Here is a 27,909-nt window from a genome sequence, read left to right as displayed (position 1 = left end):
TCAATCACACGGTCCTGGACGCGGCCCTGCCTCGACCCAGGACACGGTCCTGCCTCTACCACGGACACGGTCCTGCCTCTACCACAGACGCTGCAGAAAGTCCTCCATCCCGGGAGTCACCCTCTGAAACACACCAATACACGCTAGTACACTGCTACAACAACCAGTCAATCACACGGTCCTGGACGCGGCCCTGCCTCGACCCAGGACACGGTCCTGCCTCGACCACAGACGCTGCAGAAAGTCCTCCATCCCGTGAGTCACCCTCTGAAACACACCAATACACGCTAGTACACTGCTACAACAACCAGTCAATCACATGGTCCTGGACGCGGCCCTGCCTCGACCCAGGACACGGTCCTGCCTCTACCACGGACACGGTCCTGCCTCGACCACAGACGCTGCAGAAAGTCCTCCATCCCGGGAGTCACCCTCTGAAACACACCAATACATGCTAGTACACTGCTACAACAACCAGTCAATCACATGGTCCTGGACGCGGCCCTGCCTCGACCCAGGACACGGTCCTGCCTCTACCACGGACACGGTCCTGCCTCGACCACAGACGCTGCAGAAAGTCCTCCATCCCGGGAGTCACCCTCTGAAACACACCAATACACGCTAGTACACTGCTACAACAACCAGTCAATCACATGGTCCTGGACGCGGCCCTGCCTCGACCCAGGACACGGTCCTGGCTCGACCACGGACGCGGTCCTGCCTCGACCACGGACGCGGTCCTGCCTCGACCACGGACGCGGTCCTGCCTCGACCACGGTCCTGCCTCGACCACGGATACAGTCTATATCATTCACATGGTGACTGACTAATATAGCTAAACCATAGCACTCTCTCTGTCTATTGCCTGGAGTGTGAACTGACAACAGTCCATTTGACCTGTCTGAGTTATTCAGGGTTAGTGAACATGGTTCTATTCATTACCCCGTTTTGCAACAGAAACCGTTTATTCCAAACGTTTCGTAAAGAAAACGAGTTTATATTGGACAAATGCTGGTAGGTGTGAACTAACGTTAACGTTGGGTTCTTTTACCAGTCTGTTCGTTAGGTTAGTGGACTGTAGAAGGGGACCTGTCGGTAGCAGTACCGTGGGACCTATCGGTAGCAGTACCGTAGGAACTATCGGTAGCAGTACCGTAGGCTCTATCGGTAGCAGTACCGTAGGATCTATCCGTAGCAGTACCGTAGGAACTATCGTTGGTCTACTTACCTGTCGGGCGGCAGTCAGCGTCCCGTCCACATCGAAGAGACACAGAGTCGTGGTGTCGACAGCTTCACTCATCTTGTTCGTAATAAATGTGTTGGTAAATGACGCCAGACGGTGTTGGAGGATTAGTTATTCGCCGTCATGGGACACAGAGGACGGACAACTGATATGAGGCGGAAGAGACTAGTGGACGGACTGCAACGTCATCTGTGCTTTGTGTATACGGAAGTAAGTACAGTCCCTTTGTCAAATCACAGCGCATTGTGGGCGTGGCTTTGTAACGTTGAATTCGCTCGTCATGTCCGTTCGGGGAACGCCAAATATTTAGTTATTAGCCTGACCATTAAATACTGAATTATTGACCAACATAGAATTGAATAGTTTATTTTATTTGTCACCAGAGTCCAGCTGAATTGAGCTGTGAACAAGTTTCATAGGGTTTTGCACCACTTCGTTTTTTATTTAACCAGATACTAATGGGGATCCATAATACATACAAATATAGCCCTCAGAGGAGGAGGGTACATGATGAGGTTATGGACCAGAGCAGGGTCATATAGCCCTCAGAGGAGGAGGGTACATGATGAGTTTATGGACCAGAACAGGGTCATATAGCCAACTGCTCTGAGAGGGTACATGATGAGGTTATGGACCAGAACAGGGTCATATAGCCCTCAGAGGAGGAGGGTACATGATGAGGTTATGGACCAGAGCAGGGTCATATAGCCCTCAGAGGAGGAGGGTACATGATGAGGTTATGGACCAGAACAGGGTCATATAGCCAACTGCTCTGAGAGGGTACATGATGAGGTTATGGACCAGAACAGGGTCATATAGCCCTCAGAGGAGGAGGGTACATGATGAGGTTATGGACCAGAACAGGGTCATATAGCCAACAGCTCTGAGAGGTGGGTACATGATGAGGTTATGGACCAGAACAGGGTCATATAGCCAACAGCTCTGAGAGGAGGGTACATGATGAGGTTATGGACCAGAACAGGGTCATATAGCCCTCAGAGGAGGAGGGTACATGATGAGGTTATGGACCAGAACAGGGTCATATAGCCAACAGCTCTGAGAGGTGGGTACATGATGAGGTTATGGACCAGAACAGGGTCATATAGCCAACAGCTCTGAGAGGAGGGTACATGATGAGGTTATGGACCAGAACAGGGTCATATAGCCCTCAGAGGAGGAGGGTACATGATGAGGTTATGGACCAGAACAGGGTCATATAGCCAACAGCTCTGAGAGGAGGGTACATGATGAGGTTATGGACCAGAACAGGGTCATATAGCCAACAGCTCTCAGATACAGAGAGGAGGGTACATGATGAGGTTATGGACCAGAACAGGGTCATATAGCCAACAGCTCTCAGATACAGAGAGGAGGGTACAGGATGAGGTTATGGACCAGAACAGGGTCATATAGCCAACAGCTCTGAGAGGAGGGTACATGATGAGGTTATGGACCAGAACAGGGTCATATAGCCAACAGCTCTGAGAGGAGGGTACATGATGAGGTTATGGACCAGAGCAAGGTCATATAGCCAACAGCTCTCAGATACAGAGAGGAGGGTACAGGATGAGGTTATGGACCAGAACAGGGTCATATAGCCAACAGCTCTGAGAGGAGGGTACATGATGAGGTTATGGACCAGAACAGGGTCATATAGCCAACAGCTCTGAGAGGAGGGTACATGATGAGGTTATGGACCAGAACAGGATCATATTTGTTAATTAAACTGTAGAGAGCTGTTATCATCATCACTACAATAGTCTCTGAGAGGAGGGTTCATGATGAGGTTATGGACCAGAACAGGGTCATATAGCCCTCAGAGGAGGAGGGTACATGATGAGGTTATGGACCAGAACAGGGTCATATAGCCAACAGCTCTGAGAGGTGGGTACATGATGAGGTTATGGACCAGAACAGGGTCATATAGCCAACAGCTCTGAGAGGAGGGTACATGATGAGGTTATGGACCAGAACAGGGTCATATAGCCCTCAGAGGAGGAGGGTACATGATGAGGTTATGGACCAGAACAGGGTCATATAGCCAACAGCTCTGAGAGGAGGGTACATGATGAGGTTATGGACCAGAACAGGGTCATATAGCCAACAGCTCTCAGATACAGAGAGGAGGGTACATGATGAGGTTATGGACCAGAACAGGGTCATATAGCCAACAGCTCTCAGATACAGAGAGGAGGGTACAGGATGAGGTTATGGACCAGAACAGGGTCATATAGCCAACAGCTCTGAGAGGAGGGTACATGATGAGGTTATGGACCAGAACAGGGTCATATAGCCAACAGCTCTCAGATACAGAGAGGAGGGTACAGGATGAGGTTATGGACCAGAACAGGGTCATATAGCCAACAGCTCTGAGAGGAGGGTACATGATGAGGTTATGGACCAGAGCAGGGTCATATAGCCAACAGCTCTCAGATACAGAGAGGAGGGTACAGGATGAGGTTATGGACCAGAACAGGGTCATATAGCCAACAGCTCTGAGAGGAGGGTACATGATGAGGTTATGGACCAGAACAGGGTCATATAGCCAACAGCTCTGAGAGGAGGGTACATGATGAGGTTATGGACCAGAACAGGATCATATTTGTTAATTAAACTGTAGAGAGCTGTTATCATCATCACTACAATAGTCTCTGAGAGGAGGGTTCATGATGAGGTTATGGACCAGAACAGGGTCATTTAGCCAACAGCTCTGAGAGGAGGGTACATGATAGTCTCTGAGAGGAGGGTACATGGTAGTCTCTGAGAGGGGGGTACATAATAGTCTCTAAGAGGAGGGTACATGATAGTCTCTACTACCGGGGATTTAAGAACAGAAACTAATAAAACAGACATGAAATGCAGACAGTAAAAATATACTTTAATGTGTTGATTTGGTCAAACAACGCTGATGAGTGTCAAGGTGGTGAGGTGTACAGTCACTAGTTGTGTCCTCACTGAGGAGGATAGGGGCCAGTGGGCGGTGGGGGAGGAGGGGGGAGGTGAGAGAAGGGGAGGTTGTGGTAGGGGTGAGAGGGGGGAGGGGACCAGGGGAAGGACATGTGGGGGGGCGGAGGGGGAGGATAGAGGGGGAAGGACTGGGGCTGGTAGGGGGGAGGGTAGGGGTAGTGGGGCTGGTGTGTGTAGTACGGAGCCCCTTCGTATCGGGGTGGGGGACCCCAGTTGTCACGGCGGGGTGGACAACTCTGTTGCAAAGGCCTCTGAGACATCTGTGGTCTGGTGACGGAATCTCTATCTGGAAGAGAAAGAAAATGAGGTCACACACACACACACACACACACACACACACACAGGGGTTATACCCAATACCCAGTCTAATAACTGAACAGGGGAGACTGGGGCAGGGGGTTCCACATGTTGGTGTCTCTCCCAATCTACAGAGTGCTGTACAGCCCAATACCCAGTCTAATAACTGAATAGGGGAGACTGGGGCAGGGGGTTCCACATGTTGGTGTCTCTCCCAATCTACAGAGTGCTGTACAGCCCAATACCCAGTCTAATAACTGAATAGGGGAGACTGGGGTTCCACATGTTGGTGTCTCTCCCAATCTACAGAGTGCTGTACAGCCCAATACCCAGTCTAATAACTGAACACGAGAGACTGGGGTTCCACATGTTGGTGTCTCTCCCAATCTACAGAGTGCTGTACAGCCCAATACCCAGTCTAATAACTGAACACGAGAGACTGGGGTTCCACATGTTGGTGTCTCTCCCAATCTACAGAGTGCTGTACAGCCCAATACCCAGTCTAATAACTGAATAGGGGAGACTGGGGTTCCACATGTTGGTGTCTCTCCCAATCTACAGAGTGCTGTACAGCCCAATACCCAGTCTAATAACTGAATAGGGGAGACTGGGGTTCCACATGTTGGTGTCTCTCCCAATCTACAGAGTGCTGTACAGCCCAATACCCAGTCTAATAACTGGATAGGGGAGACTGGGGTTCCACATGTTGGTGTCTCTCCCAATCTACAATCCTATCAAATGGAGATTCAAATGTGGGACGACATCGCAAGAGGTCAAGAGGTCACCCACCTGCTAAATCCATGTCAGCATCTCAAAACATTGAGGTGAATGTGTGTATTTTATAGGTGAATGTGTGTATTTTATAGGTGAATGTGTGTATTTTATAGGTGAATGTGTGTATTTTATAGGGGAATGTGTGTATTTTATAGGTGAATGTGTGTATTTTATAGGGGAATGTGTGTATTTTATAGGGGAATGTGTGTATTTTATAGGGGAATGTGTGTATTTTATAGGTGAATGTGTGTATTTTATAGGTGAATGTGTGTATTTTATAGGGGAATGTGTGTATTTTATAGGGGAATGTGTGTATTTTATAGGGGAATGTGTGTATTTTATAGGTGAATGTGTGTATGGTGAATGTGTGTATTTTATAGGTGAATGTGTGTATTTTATAGGGGAATGTGTGTATTTTATAGGGGAATGTGTGTATTTTATAGGTGAATGTGTGTATTTTATAGGTGAATGTGTGTATTTTATAGGGGAATGTGTGTATTTTATAGGTGAATGTGTGTATTTTATAGGGGAATGTGTGTATTTTATAGGTGAATGTCTGTATGGGGAATGTGTGTATTTTATAGGTGAATGTGTGTATTTTATAGGTGAATGTGTGTATTTTATAGGGGAATGTGTGTATTTTATAGGTGAATGTGTGTATTTTATAGGTGAATGTGTGTATTTTATAGGAGGGGAAAGTATGCTGCATATAAACAATTGTTTGTTGAAAAGATGAAAGGGAGAGCTATATTTCAAACGTATTTCTGAGTTGCTAGGTCAAGTCATGTGGAAATTAGCATCATAGTTTGCTAGGTCAAGTCATGTGGAAATTAGCATCATAGTTTGCTAGATCAAGTCATGTGGAAATTAGCATCATAGTTTGCTAGGTCAAGTCATGTGGAAATTAGCATCATAGTTTGCTAGGTCAAGTCATGTGGAAATTAGCATCATAGTTTGCTAGGTCAAGTCATGTGGAAATTAGCATCATAGTTTGCTAGGTCAAGCCATGTGGAAATTAGCATCATAGTTTGCTAGGTCAAGTCATGTGGAAATTAGCATCATAGTTTGCTAGGTCAAGTCATGTGGAAATTAGCATCATAGTTTGCTAGGTCAAGTCATGTGGAAATTAACATCATAGTTTGCTAGATCAAGCCATGTGGAAATTAGCATCATTGTTTGCTAGGTCAAGTCATGTGGAAATTAGCATCATAGTTTGCTAGGTCAAGTCATGTGGAAATTAGCATCATAGTTTGCTAGGTCAAGTCATGTGGAAATGAACATCAAAGTTTGCTAGGTCAAGTCATGTGGAAATTAGCATCATTGTTTGCTAGGTCAAGTCATGTGGAAATTAGCATCATAGTTTGCTAGGTCAAGTCATGTGGAAATTAGCATCATAGTTTGCTAGGTCAAGTCATGTGGAAATTAGCATCATAGTTTGCTAGGTCAAGTCATGTGGAAATGAACATCAAAGTTTGCTAGGTCAAGTCATGTGGAAATTAGCATCATAGTTTGCTAGGTCAAGTCATGTGGAAATTAGCATCATAGTTTGCTAGGTCAAGTCATGTGGAAATTAGCATCATAGTTTGCTAGGTCAAGTCATGTGGAAATTAGCATCATAGTTTGCTAGGTCAAGTCATGTGGAAATTAGCATCATAGTTATCTATGATAAGATAACCTATAGACCTACTGGTGTTGAGATACACCCCAGTTAACAGTGTGACACAGCCCCATTCTCCCCTAATCTGATGCTTTGCACTGTCACCCACAACATTTTCTTCCCATTGAATACAGACTGTGTGCTTTCTGTCCACGTGGTCACCAACAATATGCTTTGGGAACGCCCCTGTGCTCTGTGGTGATTGGCTCTTGAATTGCTCGTGTCAAAAGGAGGTCAAGCCGACGAGACCATCAGATTCTCCGGGAGGATTTCCACCAATGGCCTTCAACACACCCCAGACATCGTCCTGACATGAACCGAAGGAAATTCACAGAGGTTTCAGAGTTGACCAGAAACAGTGTATGTTGTGTGTCTGACCTGGTTGTTGGTCAGCTCTCTGTCCTCTTTCTCTCTCACTCTTCTGAACATTCCCCTTCTTCTTCTTCTTCCTTTTCATATTCTGTTCTGCCTCATCATCACTGAAGTCTAACGCCTGGAGAGAGGGGAGACAAGAGGACAGGACAGACGAGAGGGGGCAGGACAGAGGAGAGACGAGACACAGGACAGAGGAGAGACGAGAGGGGACAGGACAGAGGAGAGACGAGACACAGGACAGAGGAGAGACGAGAGGGGACAGGACAGAGGAGAGGGGACAGGACAGAGGAGAGACGAGAGGGGACAGGACAGAGGAGAGACGAGAGGGGACAGGACAGAGGAGAGACGAGAGGGGACAGGACAGAGGAGAGACGAGAGGGGACAGGACAGAGGAGAGACGAGAGAGGACAGGACAGAGGAGAGACGAGAGAGGACAGGACAGAGGAGAGACGAGAGAGGACAGGACAGAGGAGAGACGAGAGGGGACAGGACAGAGGAGAGACGAGACACGAGAGGGGACAGGACAGCGGAGAGACGAGACAAGAGAGGGGACAGGACAGCGGAGAGAGGGGGAAAGGGGAGAGAGAGAAGGGAGAGGAGAGAAACTTTATTATCCAAAGAGAAATGTGTCTTGACATCTTAGATGCACCATCACAATACAAGTGTGTGTGTGTCCCCGAAATCTTACTAAAATTATATGCACTTTGTACTAATCATACTACATACTGTTTAGGATAAATATATTCAGTAAGCAACACATCAACATCCTACCCTCATCCACACTGAGAAGGCTTCATCTAATCAGCAATTGTGTTTGTTGATAGTCAGTCCTCTGGCGGCAGGTAGCAGGTAGCCTAGCGGTTAGAGCGTTGGGCGGCAGGTAGCCTAGCGGTTAGAGCGTTGGGCGGCAGGTAGCCTAGCGGTTAGAGCGTTGGGCGGCAGGTAGCCTAGCGGTTAGAGCGTTGGGAGGCAGGTATCCTAGCGGTTAGACGTTTGGGCGGCAGGTAGCCTAGCGGTTAGAGCGTTGGGCGGCAGGTAGCCTAGCGGTTAGAGCGTTGGGCGGCAGGTATCCTAGCGGTTAGAGCGTTGGGCGGCAGGTAGCCTAGCGGTTAGAGCGTTGGGCGGCAGGTAGCCTAGCGGTTAGAGCGTTGGGCGGCAGGTAGCCTAGCGGTTAGAGCGTTGGGCGGCAGGTATCCTAGCGGTTAGAGCGTTGGGCGGCAGGTATCCTAGCGGTTAGAGAGTTGGGCGGCAGGTAGCCTAGTGGTTAGAGCATTGGGCGGCAGGTAGCCTAGTGGTTAGAGTGTAGAGGCGGCAGGTAGCCTAGCGGTTAGAGCGTTGGGCGGCAGGTAGCCTAGCGGTTAGAGCGTTGGGCGGCAGGTAGCCTAGCGGTTAGAGCGTTGGGCGGCAGGTAGCCTAGCGGTTAGAGCGTTGGGAGGCAGGTATCCTAGCGGTTAGACGTTTGGGCGGCAGGTAGCCTAGCGGTTAGAGCGTTGGGCGGCAGGTAGCCTAGCGGTTAGAGCGTTGGGCGGCAGGTATCCTAGCGGTTAGAGCGTTGGGCGGCAGGTAGCCTAGCGGTTAGAGCGTTGGGCGGCAGGTAGCCTAGCGGTTAGAGCGTTGGGCGGCAGGTAGCCTAGCGGTTAGAGCGTTGGGCGGCAGGTATCCTAGCGGTTAGAGCGTTGGGCGGCAGGTATCCTAGCGGTTAGAGAGTTGGGCGGCAGGTAGCCTAGTGGTTAGAGCATTGGGCGGCAGGTAGCCTAGTGGTTAGAGTGTAGAGGCGGCAGGTAGCCTAGCGGTTAGAGCGTTGGGCGGCAGGTAGCCTAGCGGTTAGAGCGTTGGGAGGCAGGTATCCTAGCGGTTAGACGTTTGGGCGGCAGGTAGCCTAGCGGTTAGAGCGTTGGGCGGCAGGTAGCCTAGCGGTTAGAGCGTTGGGCGGCAGGTATCCTAGCGGTTAGAGCGTTGGGCGGCAGGTAGCCTAGCGGTTAGAGCGTTGGGCGGCAGGTAGCCTAGCGGTTAGAGCGTTGGGCGGCAGGTAGCCTAGCGGTTAGAGCGTTGGGCGGCAGGTATCCTAGCGGTTAGAGCGTTGGGCGGCAGGTATCCTAGCGGTTAGAGAGTTGGGCGGCAGGTAGCCTAGTGGTTAGAGCATTGGGCGGCAGGTAGCCTAGTGGTTAGAGTGTAGGGGCGGCAGGTAGCCTAGCGGTTAGAGCGTTGGGCGGCAGGTAGCCTTGCGGTTAGAGCGTTGGGCGGCAGGTAGCCTAGCGGTTAGAGCGTTGGGCGGCAGGTAGCCTAGCGGTTAGAGCGTTGGGCGGCAGGTAGCCTAGCGGTTAGAGCGTTGGGCGGCAGGTAGCCTAGCGGTTAGAGCGTTGGGCGGCAGGTAGCCTAGCGGTTAGAGCGTTGGGCGGCAGGTATCCTAGCGGTTAGAGCGTTGGGCGGCAGGTATCCTAGCGGTTAGGGCGTTGGGCGGCAGGTAGCCTAGCGGTTAGAGCGTTGGGCGGCAGGTAGCCTAGCGGTTAGAGCGTTGGGCGGCAGGTAGCCTAGCGGTTAGAGCGTTGGGCGGCAGGTAGCCTAGCGGTTAGAGCGTTGGGCGGCAGGTAGCCTAGCGGTTAGAGCGTTGGGCGGCAGGTAGCCTAGCGGTTAGAGCGTTGGGCGGCAGGTATCCTAGCGGTTAGAGCGTTGGGCGGCAGGTATCCTAGCGGTTAGAGAGTTGGGCGGCAGGTAGCCTAGCGGTTAGAGCGTTGGGCGGCAGGTAGCCTAGCGGTTAGAGTGTTGGGGCGGCAGGTAGCCTAGCGGTTAGAGCGTTGGGCGGCAGGTAGCCTAGCGGTTAGAGCGTTGGGCGGCAGGTAGCCTAGCGGTTAGAGCGTTGGGCGGCAGGTAGCCTAGCGGTTAGAGCGTTGGGCGGCAGGTAGCCTAGCGGTTAGAGTGTAGGGGCGGCAGGTAGCCTAGCGGTTAGAGCGTTGGGCGGCAGGTAGCCTAGCGGTTAGAGCGTTGGGCGGCAGGTAGCCTAGCGGTTAGAGCGTTGGGCGGCAGGTAGCCTAGCGGTTAGAGCGTTGGGCGGCAGGTAGCCTAGCGGTTAGAGCGTTGGGCGGCAGGTAGCCTAGCGGTTAGAGCGTTGGGCGGCAGGTAGCCTAGCGGTTAGAGCGTTGGGCGGCACGTAGCCTAGCGGTTAGAGCGTTGGGCGGCACGTAGCCTAGCGGTTAGAGCGTTGGGCGGCAGGTAGCCTAGCGGTTAGAGCGTTGGGCGGCACGTAGCCTAGCGGTTAGAGCGTTGGGCGGCACGTAGCCTAGCGGTTAGAGCGTTGGGCGGCAGGTAGCCTAGGGCCTGTGTGGCATTATGGGTAATGTGTGTTCCTCACCTCTGGTGGTGGTTCCTGGTCGTTCTTCCAGGAGGCGTCGGAGCCTTTCAACCTAAACACACACGTCAGCTTCAATTATACATGTGTGTACTGACCGTCGTAGCTGCTCAGTGAGGATATAGAGGGTGTAGTCGGTGTACTGACCGTCGTAGCTGCTTTGTGAGGATATAGAGGGTGTAGTCGGTGTACTGACCGTCGTAGCTGCTCAGTGAGGATATAGAGGGTGTAGTCAGTGTACTGACCGTCGTAGCTGCTCAGTGAGGATATAGAGGGTGTAGTCAGTGTACTGACCGTCGTAGCTGCTCAGTGAGGATGTAGAGGGTGTAGTCAGTGTACTGACCGTCGTAGCTGCTCAGTGAGGATATAGAGGGTGTAGTCAGTGTACTGACCGTCGTAGCTGCTCAGTGAGGATATAGAGGGTGTAGTCAGTGTACTGACCGTCGTAGCTGCTCAGTGAGGATATAGAGGGTGTAGTCAGTGTACTGACCGTCGTAGCTGCTCAGTGAGGATATAGAGGGTGTAGTCAGTGTACTGACCGTCGTAGCTGCTCAGTGAGGATATAGAGGGTGTAGTCAGTGTACTGACCGTCGTAGCTGCTCAGTGAGGATATAGAGGGTGTAGTCAGTGTACTGACCGTCGTAGCTGCTCAGTGAGGATATAGAGGGTGTAGTCAGTGTACTGACCGTCGTAGCTGCTCAGTGAGGATATAGAGGGTGTAGTCAGTGTACTGACCGTCGTAGCTGCTCAGTGAGGATATAGAGGGTGTAGTCAGTGTACTGACCGTCGTAGCTGCTCAGTGAGGATATAGAGGGTGTAGTCAGTGTACTGACCGTCGTAGCTGCTCAGTGAGGATATAGAGGGTGTAGTCAGTGTACTGACCGTCGTAGCTGCTCAGTGAGGATATAGAGGGTGTAGTCAGTGTACTGACCGTCGTAGCTGCTCAGTGAGGATATAGAGGGTGTAGTCAGTGTACTGACCGTCGTAGCTGCTCAGTGAGGATATAGAGGGTGTAGTCAGTGTACTGACCGTCGTAGCTGCTCAGTGAGGATATAGAGGGTGTAGTCAGTGTACTGACCGTCGTAGCTGCTCAGTGAGGATATAGAGGGTGTAGTCAGTGTACTGACCGTCGTAGCTGCTCAGTGAGGATATAGAGGGTGTAGTCAGTGTACTGACCGTCGTAGCTGCTCAGTGAGGATATAGAGGGTGTAGTCAGTGTACTGACCGTCGTAGCTGCTCAGTGAGGATATAGAGGGTGTAGTCAGTGTACTGACCGTCGTAGCTGCTCAGTGAGGATATAGAGGGTGTAGTCAGTGTACTGACCGTCGTAGCTGCTCAGTGAGGATATAGAGGGTGTAGTCAGTGTACTGACCGTCGTAGCTGCTCAGTGAGGATATAGAGGGTGTAGTCAGTGTACTGACCGTCGTAGCTGCTCAGTGAGGATGTAGAGGGTGTAGTCGGTGAGAGACGGGGCGTAGAACATGGAGTCCTTCAGCTTCACTCCTCTCTCTGCGATGTCACTCTCTGAGTTAAACCTCAACACATAGAAGGGACTAGAGACTGGCCCAAACACCTCAAATACCTGAGGAGGAGAGAGAGAGTTAAACCTCCACACATAGAGGGACTGGAGACCGGCCCAAACACCTCAAATACCTGAGGAGGAGGACTGTGTGTGTGTGTGGGGGGGTATTCTGAGGACTCCTCCCCGGGACTCTAAGCCCCTCTTACCTTGCCCACGGCCAGCCTATCAGAGTTGAAAATTACGCTGTCGTCCTTCAGAGGGGGCGTGTCCTTCAATGACTGAATGATCACTGTTGAGGAAACAACAGTCACCAAGAGGGGTCAGGGGCATTCAGTCACCAAGCGGGGTCAGGGGCATTCAGTCACCAAGAGGGGTCGGGGGGTGTAAGGTGAAGGGCAGGGGCATTCAGTCACCAAGAGGGGTCAGGGGCATTCAGTCACCAAGAGGGGTCGGGGGGTGTAATGTGAAGGGCAGGGGCATTCAGTCACCAAGAGGGGTCAGGGGCATTCAGTCACCAAGAGGGGTCGGGGGGTGTAAGGTGAAGGGCAGGGGCATTCAGTCACCAAGAGGGGTCAGGGGCATTCAGTCACCAAGAGGGGTCGGGGGGTGTAATGTGAAGGGCAGGGGCATTCAGTCACCAAGAGGGGTCAGGGGCATTCAGTCACCAAGAGGGGTCAGGGGCATTCAGTCACCAAGAGGGGTCAGGGGGTGTAATGTGAAGGGCAGGGGCATTCAGTCACCAAGAGGGGTCAGGGGCATTCAGTCACCAAGAGGGGTCAGGGGGGTGTAATGTGAAGGGCAGGGGCATTCAGTCACCAAGAGGGGTCAGGGGGTGTAATGTGAAGGGCAGGGGCATTCAGTCACCAAGAGGGGTCAGGGGCATTCAATCACCAAGAGGGGTCAGGGGCATTCAGTCACCAAGAGGGGTCAGGGGGTGTAATGTGAAGGGCAGGGGCATTCAGTCACCAAGAGGGGTCAGGGGCATTCAGTCACCAAGAGGGGTCGGGGGAGTGTAATGTGAAGGTCAGGGGCATTCAGTCACCAAGAGGGGTCGGGGGGGTGTAATGTGAAGGGCAGGGGCATTCAGTCACCAAGAGGGGTCAGGGGCATTCAGTCACCAAGAGGGGTCTGTTAGATGATACTGGTGACTGGTCCTAGGGGGAGGGACTAACCCAGCTGTTAGATGATACTGGTCCTAGGGGGAGGGACTAACCCAGCTGTTGGATGATACTGGTGACTGGTCCTAGGGGAGGGACTAACCCAGCTGTTGGATGATACTGGTGACTGGTCCAAGGGGGAGGGACTAACCCAGCTGTTGGATGATACTGGTGACTGATCCTAGGGGGAGGGACTAACCCAGCTGTTGGATGATACTGGTGACTGATCCTAGGGGCAGTATCTCCGCCTCCTCTGGTAGAACAACCGTCAACTCCTCGACAGCAGGCAACTCCTACACACACAAACACACATTTCATTTTCACGTGAATACGGCACTTATTTTATTTTTACTCACATGAAGTTCTGAATTCCCAGAGTAGAGGTCAGGGGTTAGAGAGAGGCCAGGGGTTAGCGAGAGGCCAGGGGTTAGAGAGAGGCCAGGGGTTAGAGAGAGGCCAGGGGTTAGAGGTCAGGGGTACCTCAGGCAGGATCTCATCCAGGGTTTTGATGGAACAGGGTTTCCTTGCCCGACTGAAGCCTTCGTCGTCATCATCATCTTCATCTGCCTGACCTAACACAACAGCCAGCGTCACACCGGAGGAAGAGGAGTCTGAATCACTGTCTGAGGAGCTGCTGCTGTCCCGCTGGTCCCTGACACACACACCGTCCTGTAACGTCAGCAGTACCTGGGGGGGGTCCTGAGAGGGGTCCTGGGAGAGGTCCTGAGAGAGGTCCTGGGGGGGGTCCTGGGAGAGGTCCTGGGGGAGGTGTGTGTGTGTGGTTCCATCTCCCAGCTCGGAGCTCGAGACAGAGCTGAGATTCTCTGTAACCTCCATCTCCTCTGCTCCTCCCGTTAACTCTCCCGGTAAACGGCTGTCTGAGGTCCCGGAGGTCAGTCCCTGAGGTTCTGTCTCAGCTGTGCATCCATCCTCCAGGTGCTTGGTGCTGGTACCGTTGTTCATTTCCAGTTCCTCTCCGTGTGTCTCTGCTGAGCTCTGAAGAACCTCCGGTACCAAAGCCGTCTCCTCTGGTTGGGCCTCCATCCCGTTGCTGGGTAGAGACTATCACACCTGGGGACAAAGACAGCACAACTACAATCAGCTGGGTAATAGTCACTAGGAACCACACAGAACGGAAGCTAACAGACACAAACGGAACAAAGCGTGAGGGCTAAGAAACGCTTAGGCCTAGTTTTGTTGCAAAACGTTGTTGTACTTTGTGCACTAATGAATACACCCCTGGTTGCCTCACAAACCACAGTGTGGATCTGTACAATCTGGACCTGGATTCTCTGCCCACACAACCACTAAGCAAGAAAGTAGCTATCATCTAGTATCTATGGCTCAGTCAAACAGTAACCTGTTCAGTTACCAAACCAGGGTGGAGGAGGTGGAACCCCCTCAGAGTGGTGATCTGCTCTGATTGGGCTGCAGTGTTGAGTCATGTGAAGACCGGTAGGTCAGATAGAGGAAACTTGTTTATGGAAAAGATGGTGCTGTTATTGGGATTGGAGAGGATGGGAGTGGCGGTAAGCTTTTGTTGGGTTCCCACCCATGTTGGTGTGGAGGGTAGAGGTCAACCGATGATGATGTTTCAACACCGATACCGATTATTGGAGGACCAAAAAGGCCGATACCGATTAATCGAGGCAGTCATTGAAAATAAGAATGTGTTCTTAACTGACTTGCCTGGTTAAATGAAGATTAAATAAAGGTGAAAAAAAATAAATAATAATAATTCAGCAAAACCGGTGTCCAAAAATAACGATTTCCGATTGTTATGAAAACTTGAAATCGGCCCTAATTAATCTGCCATTCCGATTAATCGGTCGACCTCTAATCGTAATAATGACAATTACAACAATACTGAATGAACACTTATTTTAACTTAATACATCAATAAAATCAATTTAGCCTCAAATAAATAATGAAACATGTTCAATTTGGTTTAAATAATGCAAAAACAGTGTTGGAGAAGAAAGTAAAAGTGCAATATGTGCCATGTAAGAAAGCTAACGTTTCAGTTCCTTGCTCAGAACATGAGAACATTTGAAAGCTGGTGGTTCCTTTTAACATGAGTCTTCAATATTCCCAGGTAAGAAGTTTTAGGTTGTAGTTATTATAGGACTATTTCTCTCTATACCATTTGTATTTCATATACCTTTGACTATTGGATGTTCTAATAGGTACTTTAGTATTGCCAGCCTAATCTCGGGAGTTGATAGGCTTGAAGTCATAAACAGCGCAATGCTTGAAGCACAGCGAAGAGCTGCTGGCAAACACAGGAAAGTGTTGTTTGAATGAATGCTTACGAGCCTGCTGCCTACCACCGCTCAGTCAGACTGCTCTATCAAATCATAGACTTGATTATAATACACACAGAAATACAAGCCTTATGTCATTAATATGGTCAAATCTGGAAACTATAATTTCGAAAACAAGACGTTTATTCTTTCAGTGAAATACGGAACCGTTCTGTATTTTATCTAACGGGTGGCATCCCTAAGTCTAAATATTGCTGTTACATTGCATAACCTTCAATGTTATGTCATAATTACGTACAATTCTGGCAAATTAATTACGGTCTTTGTTAGGAAGAAATGGTCTTCACACAGTTCGCGACGAGCCAGGCAGCAAGAGAAGTGACAACTTCCCTAGTGAAAACAAATTAATGTTAGCAGGCAATATTAACTAAATATGCAGGTTCAAAAATATATACTTGTGTATTGACTTTTAAGAAAGGCCTTGATGTTTATGGTACATTGCTGCAACGACAGTGCTTTTTCCGCAAACGCGCTTGTTAAATCACCCGTTTGGCGAAGTAGGCTGTGATTCGATACATTAACAGGCACCGCATCGATTATATGCAACGCAGGACACGATAAACTAGTAATATCATCAACCATGTGTAGTTAACTAGTGACTATGTGAAGATTGATTGTTTTTATAAGATACGTTTAATGCTAGCTAGCACCTGACCGTGGCTCCTTGCTGCACTCTCATAACAGGTAGTCAGCCTGCCACGCAGTCTCCTCGTGGAGTGCAATGTAGTCTACATTAATCGTCGACCTCCAGTAACAACATTCCAAACGTGTTTAGTAGCGTCTAGTCTATGTGTGGCATTAGTTCCACCGTTTGTATCCGTTTCAATGGAGGTACTTTATTTTTAACGTGAACTACAAATTCCTCTATTGTGGATAAATGGCTTCACATAGGATAGATTACTCTCAACGTGCCCCTGATTCAGAATGTAGTCATGGCATGCTTGGTCCAATCAGTGGAGGCTGCTGGGCAGAGGACAGCTCATAATAATGGCTGGAACCAATCAGTGGAGGCTGCTGAGAGGACAGCTCATAATAATGGCTGGAACCAATCAGTGGAGGCTGCTGAGAGGACAGCTCATAATAATGGCTGGAACCAATCAGTGGAGGCTGCTGAGAGGACAGCTCATAATAATGGCTGGAACCAATCAGTTTAGGCTGCTGGGCAGAGGACAGCTCATAATAATGGCTGGAACCAATCAGTGGAGGCTGCTGAGAGGACAGCTCATAATAATGGCTGGAACCAATCAGTGGAGGCTGCTGAGAGGACAGCTCATAATAATGGTTGGAACCAATCAGTGGAGGCTGCTGAGAGGACAGCTCATAATAATGGCTGGAACCAATCAGTGGAGGCTGCTGAGAGGACAGCTCATAATAATGGCTGGAACAGAGCTAATGGTATGTCATCAATCACCTGGAAACCACTTGTTGCATTTGATACCATTCCATCAATTCTGCTCCAGCCATTACCACGAACCCGTCCTCCCCTAACCCTACTTTCTGGTATTAGGTAACTTTAGAACTAGCTGGATAGCTAGTATACCAGCCATATATATTGAAGAAATACGTTTTACAATCGGAGTTCATAGCACAGGAGTTAAACTCGTAGCTAGCTAACGTTAGCTGGTCCACTAGTTAATAAAACAGTTATGTAGCTTGGTTGGCATTCTCAGAACCAGATAACGTTACTGTTAGTCAGCGTTTTAAATTGTCCTTGGTATTGTATCGCCAATTCTGTATTATACGGTGGCATTATTACAATGTTGTTTATCATATTGCAAACGTGTAGATGAAGATGGACTTACGTTCGAGTAGTTAAGGCTACAAAGCTGTTCTCTCGGCAGTCTGCTCTCTGCTACTCTCAGTAACGTTACTCTGCTGTTCGCAACACGTTTTGATTCGGAAACAACGTGGTCTTGTTGTCTTCCGGGTTGTGGAACCTGTCTTTCGGCCGCCGGAGGAAATGACGGACAGTGTTGTCCGACGGACCAGCAGCATCCGCCGGAGTTGTCAATACAGAACACGTGTTTTCAACCGGTGATCAAACTTCGCACATACAACTAAAACATGGTAAAATTACACTTATTATTTAACATCCTTAACATGTATCTAGATGTGTAGAAATAGATTTAGCTAAACCTAGATGTATATAATGTTATAGCGCTCTTACAACCTAGTGAATGTATACTGCAAAAAAATATTAACGCAAAATGCAACAATTTCAACGATTTATGAGTTAGTTAATTTAAGGAAATCAGTCAATTGAAATAAATAAATTAGGCACTAATCTATGGATCTCACGTGACTTTCACAAGCACCAAGTCTAGGACTTGCCTAGTTCAATAAAAAACAGGTCCTACGGCTTCTTAACAGCTTCTACCCCCCACTATTTGCATTGAATACTCATTTTTTTACGCTGCTGTTCCTCGCTGTTTATTACGTAGTCACTTTACCCCTACCTACATATTACCTCGACTAACCTGTACCCCCGCAGATATTGTTATTTTTTTTACTTTAGTTTATTTATTAAATATTTTCGTCACTCTTATTTTACTTAAGCTTTTAAGTAAGTATTTCACATGACTGAGCAGGAGCACAGCGATGTGTGGGCCTGGGAGGGCTCCACCCACTGGGGAGCCAGGCCCAGCCAATCAGAATGAGTTTTCCCCACAAAGGGCTTTATTACAGACAGAAATACTCCTCAGTTTCATCAGCTGTCCGGGTGGCTGGTCTCAGACGATCTCACAGGTGAAGAACCCGGATGTGGAGGTCCTGGGCTGGCGTGGTTACACGTGGTCTGGCGTAGTTACACGTGGTCTGGCGTAGTTACACGTGGTCTGCGGTTGTGATGCCGGTTGGACGTACTGCCAAATTCTCTAACATGACGTTGGAGGCGGCTTATGGTAGAGAAATGAACATTAAATTCTCAGGCAACAGCCCTGGAGGAAATTTCAGCATGTGAATTACACGCTCCCTCAAAACTTCAGACATCTGTGGTGTTGTGTGACAAAACTTCATATGTTAGAGTGACCTTGTATTGTCCCCGGCACAAGGTGCACCTGTGTAATGATCATGCCGTTTAATCAGCTTCTTGATATGCCACACCTACCAGCTGGATGGATTATCTTGGCAAAGGAGAAAGACTCACTAACTGGGAAATACTCTTTCTTGCGTATGGACATTTCTAGGATCTTTTATTTCAGTTCATGAAACATGGTACCAACACTTTACATGTTGCGTTTATATTTTAGTTCAGTATAGAATAATGCAAGGCGGTGTTCTAACAGTCGTGTGTGTGTGTGTAGCCGAAGGCGGGGAAAGGTAAACCAACTCAGAAGGAGAAGGTGTGTCATCCCTATAGCAGGAAAGCTGCTTACTTGGCCAGCCAGGAGATACGTCTGGGAAAGAAGGAGAGGTAAGGAGGGAGGGAGATGGTTTGTGTATGTGTTTTGAACAGAGAGAATCCTGTATATTGTTATATATTTATAAAGTTAAGTGTGTATCTCTGCCTCCAGACAAAAGAGTGAGAAGGCCACTCGTCTCAACAGCATTGGTGAGTCTGACAGTCTGTTACTACTATTACTGTGTTACTTTACTATTGTTACTGTACGACTGTTACTGAACATCTGCTGTCTCAGCCTGTCACCAAGGGAGTACCCCAAGGCTCGATCCTAGGCCCCACACTCTTCTCAATTTGCGTCAACAAGCAGTAGGAAGCGCTCTCATCCAATTATATGCATATTTTTTTTTATTTAACTAGTCAGTTAGGAACAAATTCTTATTTACAATGACGACCTACCAAAAGGCAAAAGGCCTCCTGCGGGGATGGGGGCTCTCCATGATTGAGTCTTTGAATGAAGAGATTGAGATAAAACTGTCCGGTTTGAGTGTTTTTTGCAGCTCGTTCCAGTCGCTAGCTGCAGCGAACTGAAATGACGAGCGACCCAGGGATGTGTGTGCTTTGGGGACCTTTAACAGAATGTGACTGGCAGAACGGATGTTGTATGTGGAGGATGAGGGCTGCAGTAGATATCTCAGATGGGGGGAGTGAGGCCTCAGAGGGTTTTATAAATAAGTATCAACCAGTGGGTCTTGTGACGGGTATACAGAGATTACCAGTTTACAGAGGAGTATAGAGTGCAGTGATGTGTCCTATAAGGAGCATTGGTGGCAAATCTGATGGCTGAATGGTAAAGAACATCTAGCCACTCGAGAGCACCCTTACCTGCCGATCTATAAACGATGTCTCCGTAATCTAGCATGGGTAGGATGGTCATCTGAAACAGGGTTAGTTTGGCAGCTGAGGTGAAAGAGGTGCGATTACGATGGAGGAAACCAAGTCTAGATTTAACTTTAGCCTGCAGCTTTTATATGTGCTGAGAGAAGGACAGTGTACCGTCTAGCCATACTCCCAAGTACTTGTATGAGGTGACTACCTCAATCTCTAAACTCTCAGATGTAGTAATCACCCCTGTGGGGAGATGGGCATTCTTCTTACCAAACCACATGACCGTTGATTTGGAGGTGTTCAGAACAAGGTTAAGGGCAGAGAAAGCTTGTTGAACACAGAGAAAGCTTGTTGAACACAGAGAAAGCTTGTTGAACACAGAGAAAGTTTTGTTGTAGAGTTTAACACAAAATCTCTTAATTCAAAGACTAAATCATGGACACTCTTACTGACAATTGTGGCTGCTTTGCATGATGTATTGTTGTCTCTACCTTCTTCCTTTTGTGCTGCTACCATGTTGTCATGTTGTGCTGCTACCATGTTGTGCTGCTACCATGTTGTGCTGCTACCATGTTGTTGTGCTGTTGTGCTGCTACCATGTTGTTGTCATATTGTGCTGCTACCATTTTGTTGTCATGTTGTGCTGCTACCATGTTGTTGTCCAGTTGTGCTGCTACCATGTTGTCATGTTGTGTTGCTACCATGTTGTGCTGCTACCATGTTGTCATGTTGTGCTGCTACCATGTTGTTGTCATGTTGTGCTGCTACCATGTTGTGCTGCTACCATGTTGTGCTGCTACCATTTTGTTGTGCTGTTGTGCTGCTACCATGTTGTTGTCATGTTGTGCTGCTACCATGTTGTGTTTCTACCATGTTGTCGTGTTGTGCTTCTACCATGTTGTTGTCATGTTGTGCTGCTACCATGTTGTTGTCATGTTGTGCTGCTGCCATGTTGTTGTGCTGCTACCATGTTGTTGTCATGTTGTGCTGCTACCATGTTGTTGTCATGTTGTGCTGCTACCATGTTATTGTCATGTTGTGCTGCTACGTTGTTGTTGTGTTGCTACCATTCTATGTTGTCTCTCTTTATGTAGTGCTCTGGTGTCTCTCTTGTCGTGATGTATGTTTTGTCCTATGTTTTTATTGATTTGTATATTTAATCCCCGCCCCCGACGGAGGTCTTTTGCCTTTTGGCCGTCATTTTAAATAAGATTTTGTTCTTAACCTACTTGTCTAGTTAAATAAAGGTTAAATTAAAAAAAATTAAAGTCATAGTATATTCATCTTCAGGTGGGACAACCACATATCTCAGTGGTTAGTATATTCATCTTCAGATAGCTAGGTGGGACAACCACATATCACAGTAGTTAGTATATTCAGATAGCTAGGTGGACAACCACATATCTCAGTGGTTAGTATATTCATCTTCAGATAGCTAGGTGGGACAACCACATATCACAGTAGTTAGTATATTCAGATAGCTAGGTGGACAACCACATATCACAGTAGTTAGTATATTCAGATAGCTAGGTGGGACAACCACATATCACAGTAGTTAGTATATTCAGATAGCTAGGTGGGACAACCACATATCACAGTAGTTAGTATATTCAGATAGCTAGGTGGGACAACCACATATCACAGTAGTTAGTATATTCAGATAGCTAGGTGGGACAACCACATATCACAGTAGTTAGTATATTCAGATAGCTAGGTGGGACAACCACATATCACAGTAGTTAGTATATTCAGATAGCTAGGTGGGACAACCACATATCACAGTAGTTAGTATATTCAGATAGCTAGGTGAGACAACCACATATCACAGTAGTTAGTATATTCAGATAGCTAGGTGGGACAACCACATATCACAGTAGTTAGTATATTCAGATAGCTAGGTGGGACAACCACATATCACAGTAGTTAGTATATTCAGATAGCTAGGTGGGACAACCACATATCACAGTGGTTAGTATATCCATCTTCAGATAGCTAGGTGAGACAACCACATATCTCAGTAGTTAGTATATTCATATTCAGATAGCTAGGTGGGACAACCACATATCTCAGTGGTTAGTATATCCATCTTCAGATAGCTAGGTGAGACAACCACATATCTCAGTAGTTAGTATATTCAGATAGCTAGGTGGACAACCACATATCACAGTAGTTAGTATATTCAGTGTGTGTTGGTGAGTACAACGGTAGGGTGAACCCCCTCTTACCTTCTATTGTCTGTGTGTGTAGGTGAGTACAACGGTAGAGTGTACCCCCTCTTACCTTCTATTGTCTGTGTGTGTGTGTAGGTGAGTACCCCCTCTTACCTTCTATTGTCTGTGTGTGTAGGTGATAAGCTGCAGTGGTTTCAGAGCCAGCTGGACTCTGAGAAGACAGAGTTCACCAAACAGGACGCCTGTCACATCATAGAGAGGTTAGTACCCGTGTCTATATTCACCAAACAGGACGCCTGTCACATAGAGAGGTCAGTACCCGTGTCTATATTCACCAACAGGACGCCTGTCAGTACCCGTGTCTATATTCACCAAACAGGACGCCTGTCACATAGAGAGGTCAGTACCCGTGTCTATATTCACCAAACAGGACGCCTGTCACATAGAGAGGTCAGTACCCGTGTCTATATTCACCAAACAGGACGCCTGTCACATAGAGAGGTTAGTACCCGTGTCTATATTCACCAAACAGGACGCCTGTCACATAGAGAGGTCAGTACCCGTGTCTATATTCACCAAACAGGGAGCCTGTCACATAGAGAGGTCATTTAACTAGGTATTTTATTGTACTTTTATTTAACTAGGCAAGTCAGTTAAGAACAAATTCTTATTTTCAATGGGAACAACTGCCTGTTCAGGGGCAGAACGACAGATTTGTACCTTGTCAGCTCAGGGATTTGAACTTGCAATCTTTCGGTTACTAATCCAACGCTCTAACCACTAGGCTACCCTACTGTTGGAGCTGGAAACACAAGCATTTAGCTAGGTGTTACTATACTGTTGGAGCTAGAAACACAAGCATTTAGCTAGGTATTACTATACTGTTGGAGCTGGAAACACAAGCATTTAGCTAGGTATTACTATACTGTTGGAGCTAGAAACACAAGCATTTAGCTAGGTATTACTATACTGTTGGAGCTAGAAACACAAGCATTTAGCTAGGTATTACTATACTGTTGGAGCTGGAAACACAAGCATTTAGCTAGGTATTACTATACTGTTGGAGCTAGAAACACAAGCATTTAGCTAGGTATTACTATACTGTTGGAGCTAGAAACACAAGCATTTAGCTAGGTATTACTATACTGTTGGAGCTGGAAACACAAGCATTTAGCTAGGTATTACTATACTGTTGGAGCTAGAAACACAAGCATTTAGCTAGGTATTACTATACTGTTGGAGCTAGAAACACAAGCATTTAGCTAGGTATTACTATACTGTTGGAGCTAGAAACACAAGCATTTAGCTAGGTATTACTATACTGTTGGCCAGGCACAGCTTTGTTCAGCTGTCGTGGGACTAGGGCAAAGCAGTTAGCTAGGTAATGCTCTGTTTCAGCTATCGTGGGACTAGGGCAAAGCAGTTAGCTAGGTTACTGCTCTGTTCAGCTGTAGTGGGACTAGGGCAAAGCAGTTAGCTAGGTTACTGCTCTGTTTCAGCTGTCGTGGGACTAGGGCAAAGCAGTTAGCTAGGTAATGCTCTGTTTTAGCTGTCGTGGGACTAGGGCAAAGCAGTTAGCTAGGTTACTGCTCTGTTCAGCTGTAGTGGGACTAGGGCAAAGCAGTTAGCTAGGTTACTGCTCTGTTTCAGCTGTCGTGGGACTAGGGCAAAGCAGTTAGCTAGGTTACTGCTCTGTTCAGCTGTCGTGGGACTAGGGCAAAGCAGTTAGCTAGGTTACTGCTCTGTTCAGCTGTCGTGGGACTAGGGCAAAGCAGTTTAGCTAGGTATTACTATACTGTTGGAGCTAGAAACACAAGCATTTAGCTAGGTATTACTATACTGCTGGAGCTAGAAACACAAGCATTTAGCTAGGTATTACTATACTGTTGGAGCTAGAAACACAAGCATTTAGCTAGGTATTACTATACTGTTGGAGCTAGAAACACAAGCATTTAGCTAGGTATTACTATACTGTTGGAGCTAGAAACACAAGCATTTAGCTAGGTATTACTATACTGTTGGAGCTAGAAACACAAGCATTTAGCTAGGTATTACTATACTGTTGGAGCTAGAAACACAAGCATTTAGCTAGGTATTACTATACTGTTGGAGCTAGAAACACAAGCATTTAGCTAGGTATTACTATACTGTTGGAGCTAGAAACACAAGCATTTAGCTAGGTATTACTATACTGTTGGCCAGGTACAGCTCTCTTCAGCTGTCGTGAGACTAGGGCAAAGCAGTTAGCTAGGTAATGCTCTGTTTCAGCTGTCGTGGGACTAGGGCAAAGCAGTTAGCTAGGTTACTGCTCTGTTTCAGCTGTCATGGGACTAGGGCAAAGCAGTTAGCTAGGTTACTGCTCTGTTCAGCTGTAGTGGGACAGACTAGGGCAAAGCAGTTAGCTAGGTTACTGCTCTGTTTCAGCTGTAGTGGGACTAGGGCAAAGCAGTTAGCTAGGTTACTGCTCTGTTCAGCTGTAGTGGGACAGACTAGGGCAAAGCAGTTAGCTAGGTTACTGCTCTGTTTCAGCTGTCGTGGGACTAGGGCAAAGCAGTTAGCTAGGTTACTGCTCTGTTCAGCTGTAGTGGGACAGACTAGGGCAAAGCAGTTAGCTAGGTTACTGCTCTGTTTCAGCTGTCGTGGGACTAGGGCAAAGCAGTTAGCTAGGTTCCTGCTCTGTTTCAGCTGTCGTGGGACTAGGGCAAAGCAGTTAGCTAGGTTACTGCTCTGTTTCAGCTGTCGTGGGACTAGGGCAAAGCAGTTAGCTAGGTACTGCTCTGTTCAGCTGTCGTGGGACTAAGGTAAAGCAGTTAGCTAGGTTACTGCTCTGTTTCAGCTGTCGTGGGACTAGGGCAAAGCAGTTAGCTAGGTTACTGCTCTGTTTCAGCTGTCATGGGACTAGGGCAAAGCAGTTAGCTAGGTTCCTGCTCTGTTTCAGCTGTAGTGAGACTAGGGCAAAGCAGTTAGCTAGGTTACTGCTCTGTTTCAGCTGTCGTGGGACTAGGGCAAAGCAGTTAGCTAGGTAATGCTCTGTTCAGCTGTCGTGGGACTAGGGCAAAGCAGTTAGCTAGGTAATGCTCTGTTCAGCTGTCGTGGGACTAGGGCAAAGCAGTTAGCTAGGTAATGCTCTGTTCAGCTGTCGTGGGACTAGGGCAAAGCAGTTAGCTAGGTTACTGCTCTGTTCAGCTGTAGTGGGACAGACTAGGGCAAAGCAGTTAGCTAGGTTACTGCTCTGTTTCAGCTGTCGTGGGACTAGGGCAAAGCAGTTAGCTAGGTTCCTGCTCTGTTTCAGCTGTCGTGGGACTAGGGCAAAGCAGTTAGCTAGGTTACTGCTCTGTTTCAGCTGTCGTGGGACTAGGGCAAAGCAGTTAGCTAGGTACTGCTCTGTTCAGCTGTCGTGGGACTAAGGTAAAGCAGTTAGCTAGGTTACTGCTCTGTTTCAGCTGTCGTGGGACTAGGGCAAAGCAGTTAGCTAGGTTACTGCTCTGTTTCAGCTGTCATGGGACTAGGGCAAAGCAGTTAGCTAGGTTTCTGCTCTGTTTCAGCTGTAGTGAGACTAGGGCAAAGCAGTTAGCTAGGTTACTGCTCTGTTTCAGCTGTCGTGGGACTAGGGCAAAGCAGTTAGCTAGGTAACGCTCTGTTCAGCTGTCGTGGGACTAGGGCAAAGCAGTTAGCTAGGTAATGCTCTGTTCAGCTGTCGTGGGACTAGGGCAAAGCAGTTGGCTAGGTTACTGCTCTGTTTCAGCTGTCGTGGGACTAGGGCAAAGCAGTTAGCTAGGTTACTGCTCTGTTTCAGCTGTCGTGGGACTAGGGCAAAGCAGTTAGCTAGGTAATGCTCTGTTCAGCTGTCGTGGGACTAGGGCAAAGCAGTTAGCTAGGTAATGCTCTGTTCAGCTGTCGTGGGACTAGGGCAAAGCAGTTAGCTAGGTAATGCTCTGTTCAGCTGTCGTGGGACTAGGGCAAAGCAGTTCGCTAGGTACTGCTCTGTTCAGCTGTCGTGGGACTAGGGCAAAGCAGTTAGCTAGGTTACTGCTCTGTTTCAGCTGTCGTGGGACTAGGGCAAAGCAGTTAGCTAGGTAATGCTCTGTTCAGCTGTCGTGGGCAGCCTAGCTGCTTGGAGAAGGAGGTGTTTCCTCGAGGGACATGCAGACAGGAACTTTTGAAATGTTTGGATATTGTTTTTGTACATGTGATTGGTGGATTCAAATAAAGTGTTTAAAATGTGTGTGTTTGTGTGTGTGTGTGTGTGTGTGTGTGTAGGTACCTGCAGAGGTTTGACGGGGAGTTGGACCAGATAGAGCTGGTGAACGGGATCAAAGGTCGTCAGGGTCGTCTCCATGGCAGCAGGGAGACCGTCATCAAACAGACTGTAGAGAGAGAGACCGCTCTGTACCATGGCAACGGCTTCGGTCAGTCTCACATACACACACACACACACACAAAATGATACACACACACACAGAACCCTGACAGTGTGTTCCTCTTCTCTCCTCAGAGATTCCAGACATCATCAACTCTAAACATCTCAAGACCTTCAGGTGAGACGACCAATGACAACCCAACTCTGGCTAGAGCAGGAATCTGATTGGTTTGTGTCAGTAGAGCTGTGATCTGATTGGTTGTTGTCAGTAGGGCTGTGATGATTCATGAAAAACAGCTCTATTCGTTACATTTACCTCTGAAACATTCTCTCACCTGATTGGTTGATTCTGTTGTGGTTCGTTCCTTGTTCCCTGTCAATCATTGGTTCATTGGTGAAATTAGCGTTCAGACAATATCTTTAAAAAACCTTTATTAATGCAATTGCAGACAGAAGTTGACAACGGGAACATAGCAACCATGTTTCCATAGCAACCATGTTTCCAGAGTAATTTCTGCAAAATAGAAAAGGATTCGAGTTGTTTTATTATTCCTGCATATATCTTAGTGATGTCACTGCCTACGTCATTACCTTCTACTCATGAGACCAAGCCCATGCCACCGCAGCTTATACAAACAGTCGTTTCAGTGTTATCTAAAGGCTCAGCAGGAAACGTCCCCAAGTTGATTTATAGTGGAGTGTCTGACTAGTCTCTCATCTCTTACACTGCAGAGTTCTGTCTCACAGTCACACGTCTCTCAGACCGTTTTCTTCATAAGAGGCAGAGACTAGAAATAAACTGTGGAACAATATTAAACCTTTTATCATGAATATATATATATTGTTCATCTGTAGTCCAGGACCCTATAAATGTAGTGGGGGAGGGGTCTTATAGCCCCTCCCCTTCTATTAATACAACATAATCAATTATTATAATACATCAATCATTTGGTACAGCCCCTATCATGACCCCTAGGCTGATTGCATGATTCTGAGCTGTGATTGGATGATTCCATGGTTCTGAGCTGTGATTGGATGATTCCATTGTTCTGAGCTGTGATTGGATGATTCCGTGGTTTTGATCTGTGATTGGTTGGTTTCAGGGAGTGGAGCGGCGATCTAAAGAAGCTTCCCAACATCAAGATGAGGAAGTTCTCTTCCCGAGGGACGGACAGAACAGGAGGAGGAGAGGAGGAGGAGGGGACCGCCGGAGGAGAGGAGGAGGAGGAGACCGCTGCAGGAGAGGAGGAGGAGGAGACCGCTGCAGGAGAGGAGGAGGAGGAGACCGCCGGAGGAGAGGAGAAGGAGGCCTTAATGAAGGACTCAGATTCAGACGCCCAGGAAGATGCCCCATAATGCTTTGCATGTTAGAACTCTGGGGATGTCAGCCATCCTACCTGACTGGGGTTAAGACAACCTGTGTGTGTGTGTGTGTGTGTGTGTGTGTGTGTGTGTCAATACAGACATCTAATAAACCTAAATACAGGCCGA

At 48.0% G+C, this 27,909-nt stretch overlaps 3 protein-coding genes across 6 annotated transcripts in view; 1 reads left to right on the top strand and 2 right to left on the bottom strand.

Moving 5' to 3' along the window:
* The window catches only part of pmm2 (phosphomannomutase 2), a 15,911-nt gene extending 14,458 nt beyond the window's left edge, over positions 1-1,453 (bottom strand). The window contains exon 1 of the mRNA XM_036971941.2: positions 1,229-1,453. Within this exon, the coding sequence (XP_036827836.1) occupies positions 1,229-1,300 (72 nt within the window). The 5' untranslated portion in view covers positions 1,301-1,453. The remainder of the gene's footprint in view (positions 1-1,228) is intronic.
* On the top strand, positions 1,173-27,909 carry tma16 (translation machinery associated 16 homolog). 2 transcript variants are annotated; one of them, XM_036971938.2, is made up of 7 exons: positions 1,173-1,453; positions 18,965-19,074; positions 19,175-19,212; positions 22,234-22,318; positions 26,319-26,467; positions 26,554-26,596; positions 27,522-27,909. In XM_036971938.2, exons 1-7 carry the CDS (start codon positions 1,367-1,369, stop codon positions 27,772-27,774), a joined length of 765 nt encoding a protein of 254 aa, XP_036827833.2. In that variant the 5' UTR covers positions 1,173-1,366; the 3' UTR covers positions 27,775-27,909. The 2 variants fall into 2 exon arrangements, with proteins under 2 accessions (XP_036827833.2, XP_036827834.2); XM_036971939.2 differs by lacking the exon at positions 1,173-1,453 and adding an exon at positions 17,613-17,729.
* naf1 (nuclear assembly factor 1 homolog (S. cerevisiae)) lies at positions 4,101-17,719 on the bottom strand. 3 transcript variants are annotated; one of them, XM_090188485.1, is made up of 8 exons: positions 17,465-17,719; positions 13,819-14,409; positions 13,538-13,631; positions 12,388-12,470; positions 12,081-12,241; positions 10,663-10,714; positions 7,317-7,431; positions 4,101-4,496 (listed from the first exon to the last, which is right to left on the bottom strand). In XM_090188485.1, the coding sequence occupies exons 2-8, from the start codon at positions 14,380-14,382 to the stop codon at positions 4,195-4,197; spliced, it is 1,371 nt and encodes a 456-aa protein (XP_090044611.1). In that variant the 5' UTR covers positions 14,383-14,409; positions 17,465-17,719; the 3' UTR covers positions 4,101-4,194. The 3 variants fall into 3 exon arrangements, with proteins under 3 accessions (XP_090044611.1, XP_090044612.1, XP_090044614.1); XM_090188486.1 differs by lacking the exon at positions 17,465-17,719 and adding an exon at positions 16,318-16,617; XM_090188488.1 differs by lacking the exon at positions 17,465-17,719 and adding an exon at positions 14,711-14,872.

The sequence above is a fragment of the Oncorhynchus mykiss genome, chromosome 10, assembly GCF_057628025.1.
Source record: "Oncorhynchus mykiss isolate SJ-2025 chromosome 10, ASM5762802v1, whole genome shotgun sequence".
Taxonomy (NCBI): Eukaryota; Metazoa; Chordata; class Actinopteri; order Salmoniformes; family Salmonidae; genus Oncorhynchus; species Oncorhynchus mykiss.
Note: the sequence above shows the minus strand (reverse complement) of the source record. Positions and strands in the feature narration are given on the sequence as shown.

Coding starts and splice junctions, on each gene's coding strand:
- naf1 (XM_090188485.1), bottom strand. CDS start 14,382: ATGGAGGCCCAACCAGAGGAGACGGCTTTGGTACCGGAGGTTCTTCAG. Junction 12,471..13,537: donor CAGTATCATCCAACAGCTGG/GTTAGTCCCTCC, acceptor TTTCCTCAACAG/TGATCATTCAGTCATTGAAG. Junction 4,497..7,316: donor GAGAGCTGACCAACAACCAG/GTCAGACACACA, acceptor TTTCTCTTCCAG/ATAGAGATTCCGTCACCAGA.
- tma16 (XM_036971938.2), top strand. CDS start 1,367: ATGGGACACAGAGGACGGACAACTGATATGAGGCGGAAGAGACTAGTG. Junction 22,319..26,318: donor GCCTGTCACATCATAGAGAG/GTTAGTACCCGT, acceptor GTGTGTGTGTAG/GTACCTGCAGAGGTTTGACG. Junction 26,597..27,521: donor AAACATCTCAAGACCTTCAG/GTGAGACGACCA, acceptor GGTTGGTTTCAG/GGAGTGGAGCGGCGATCTAA.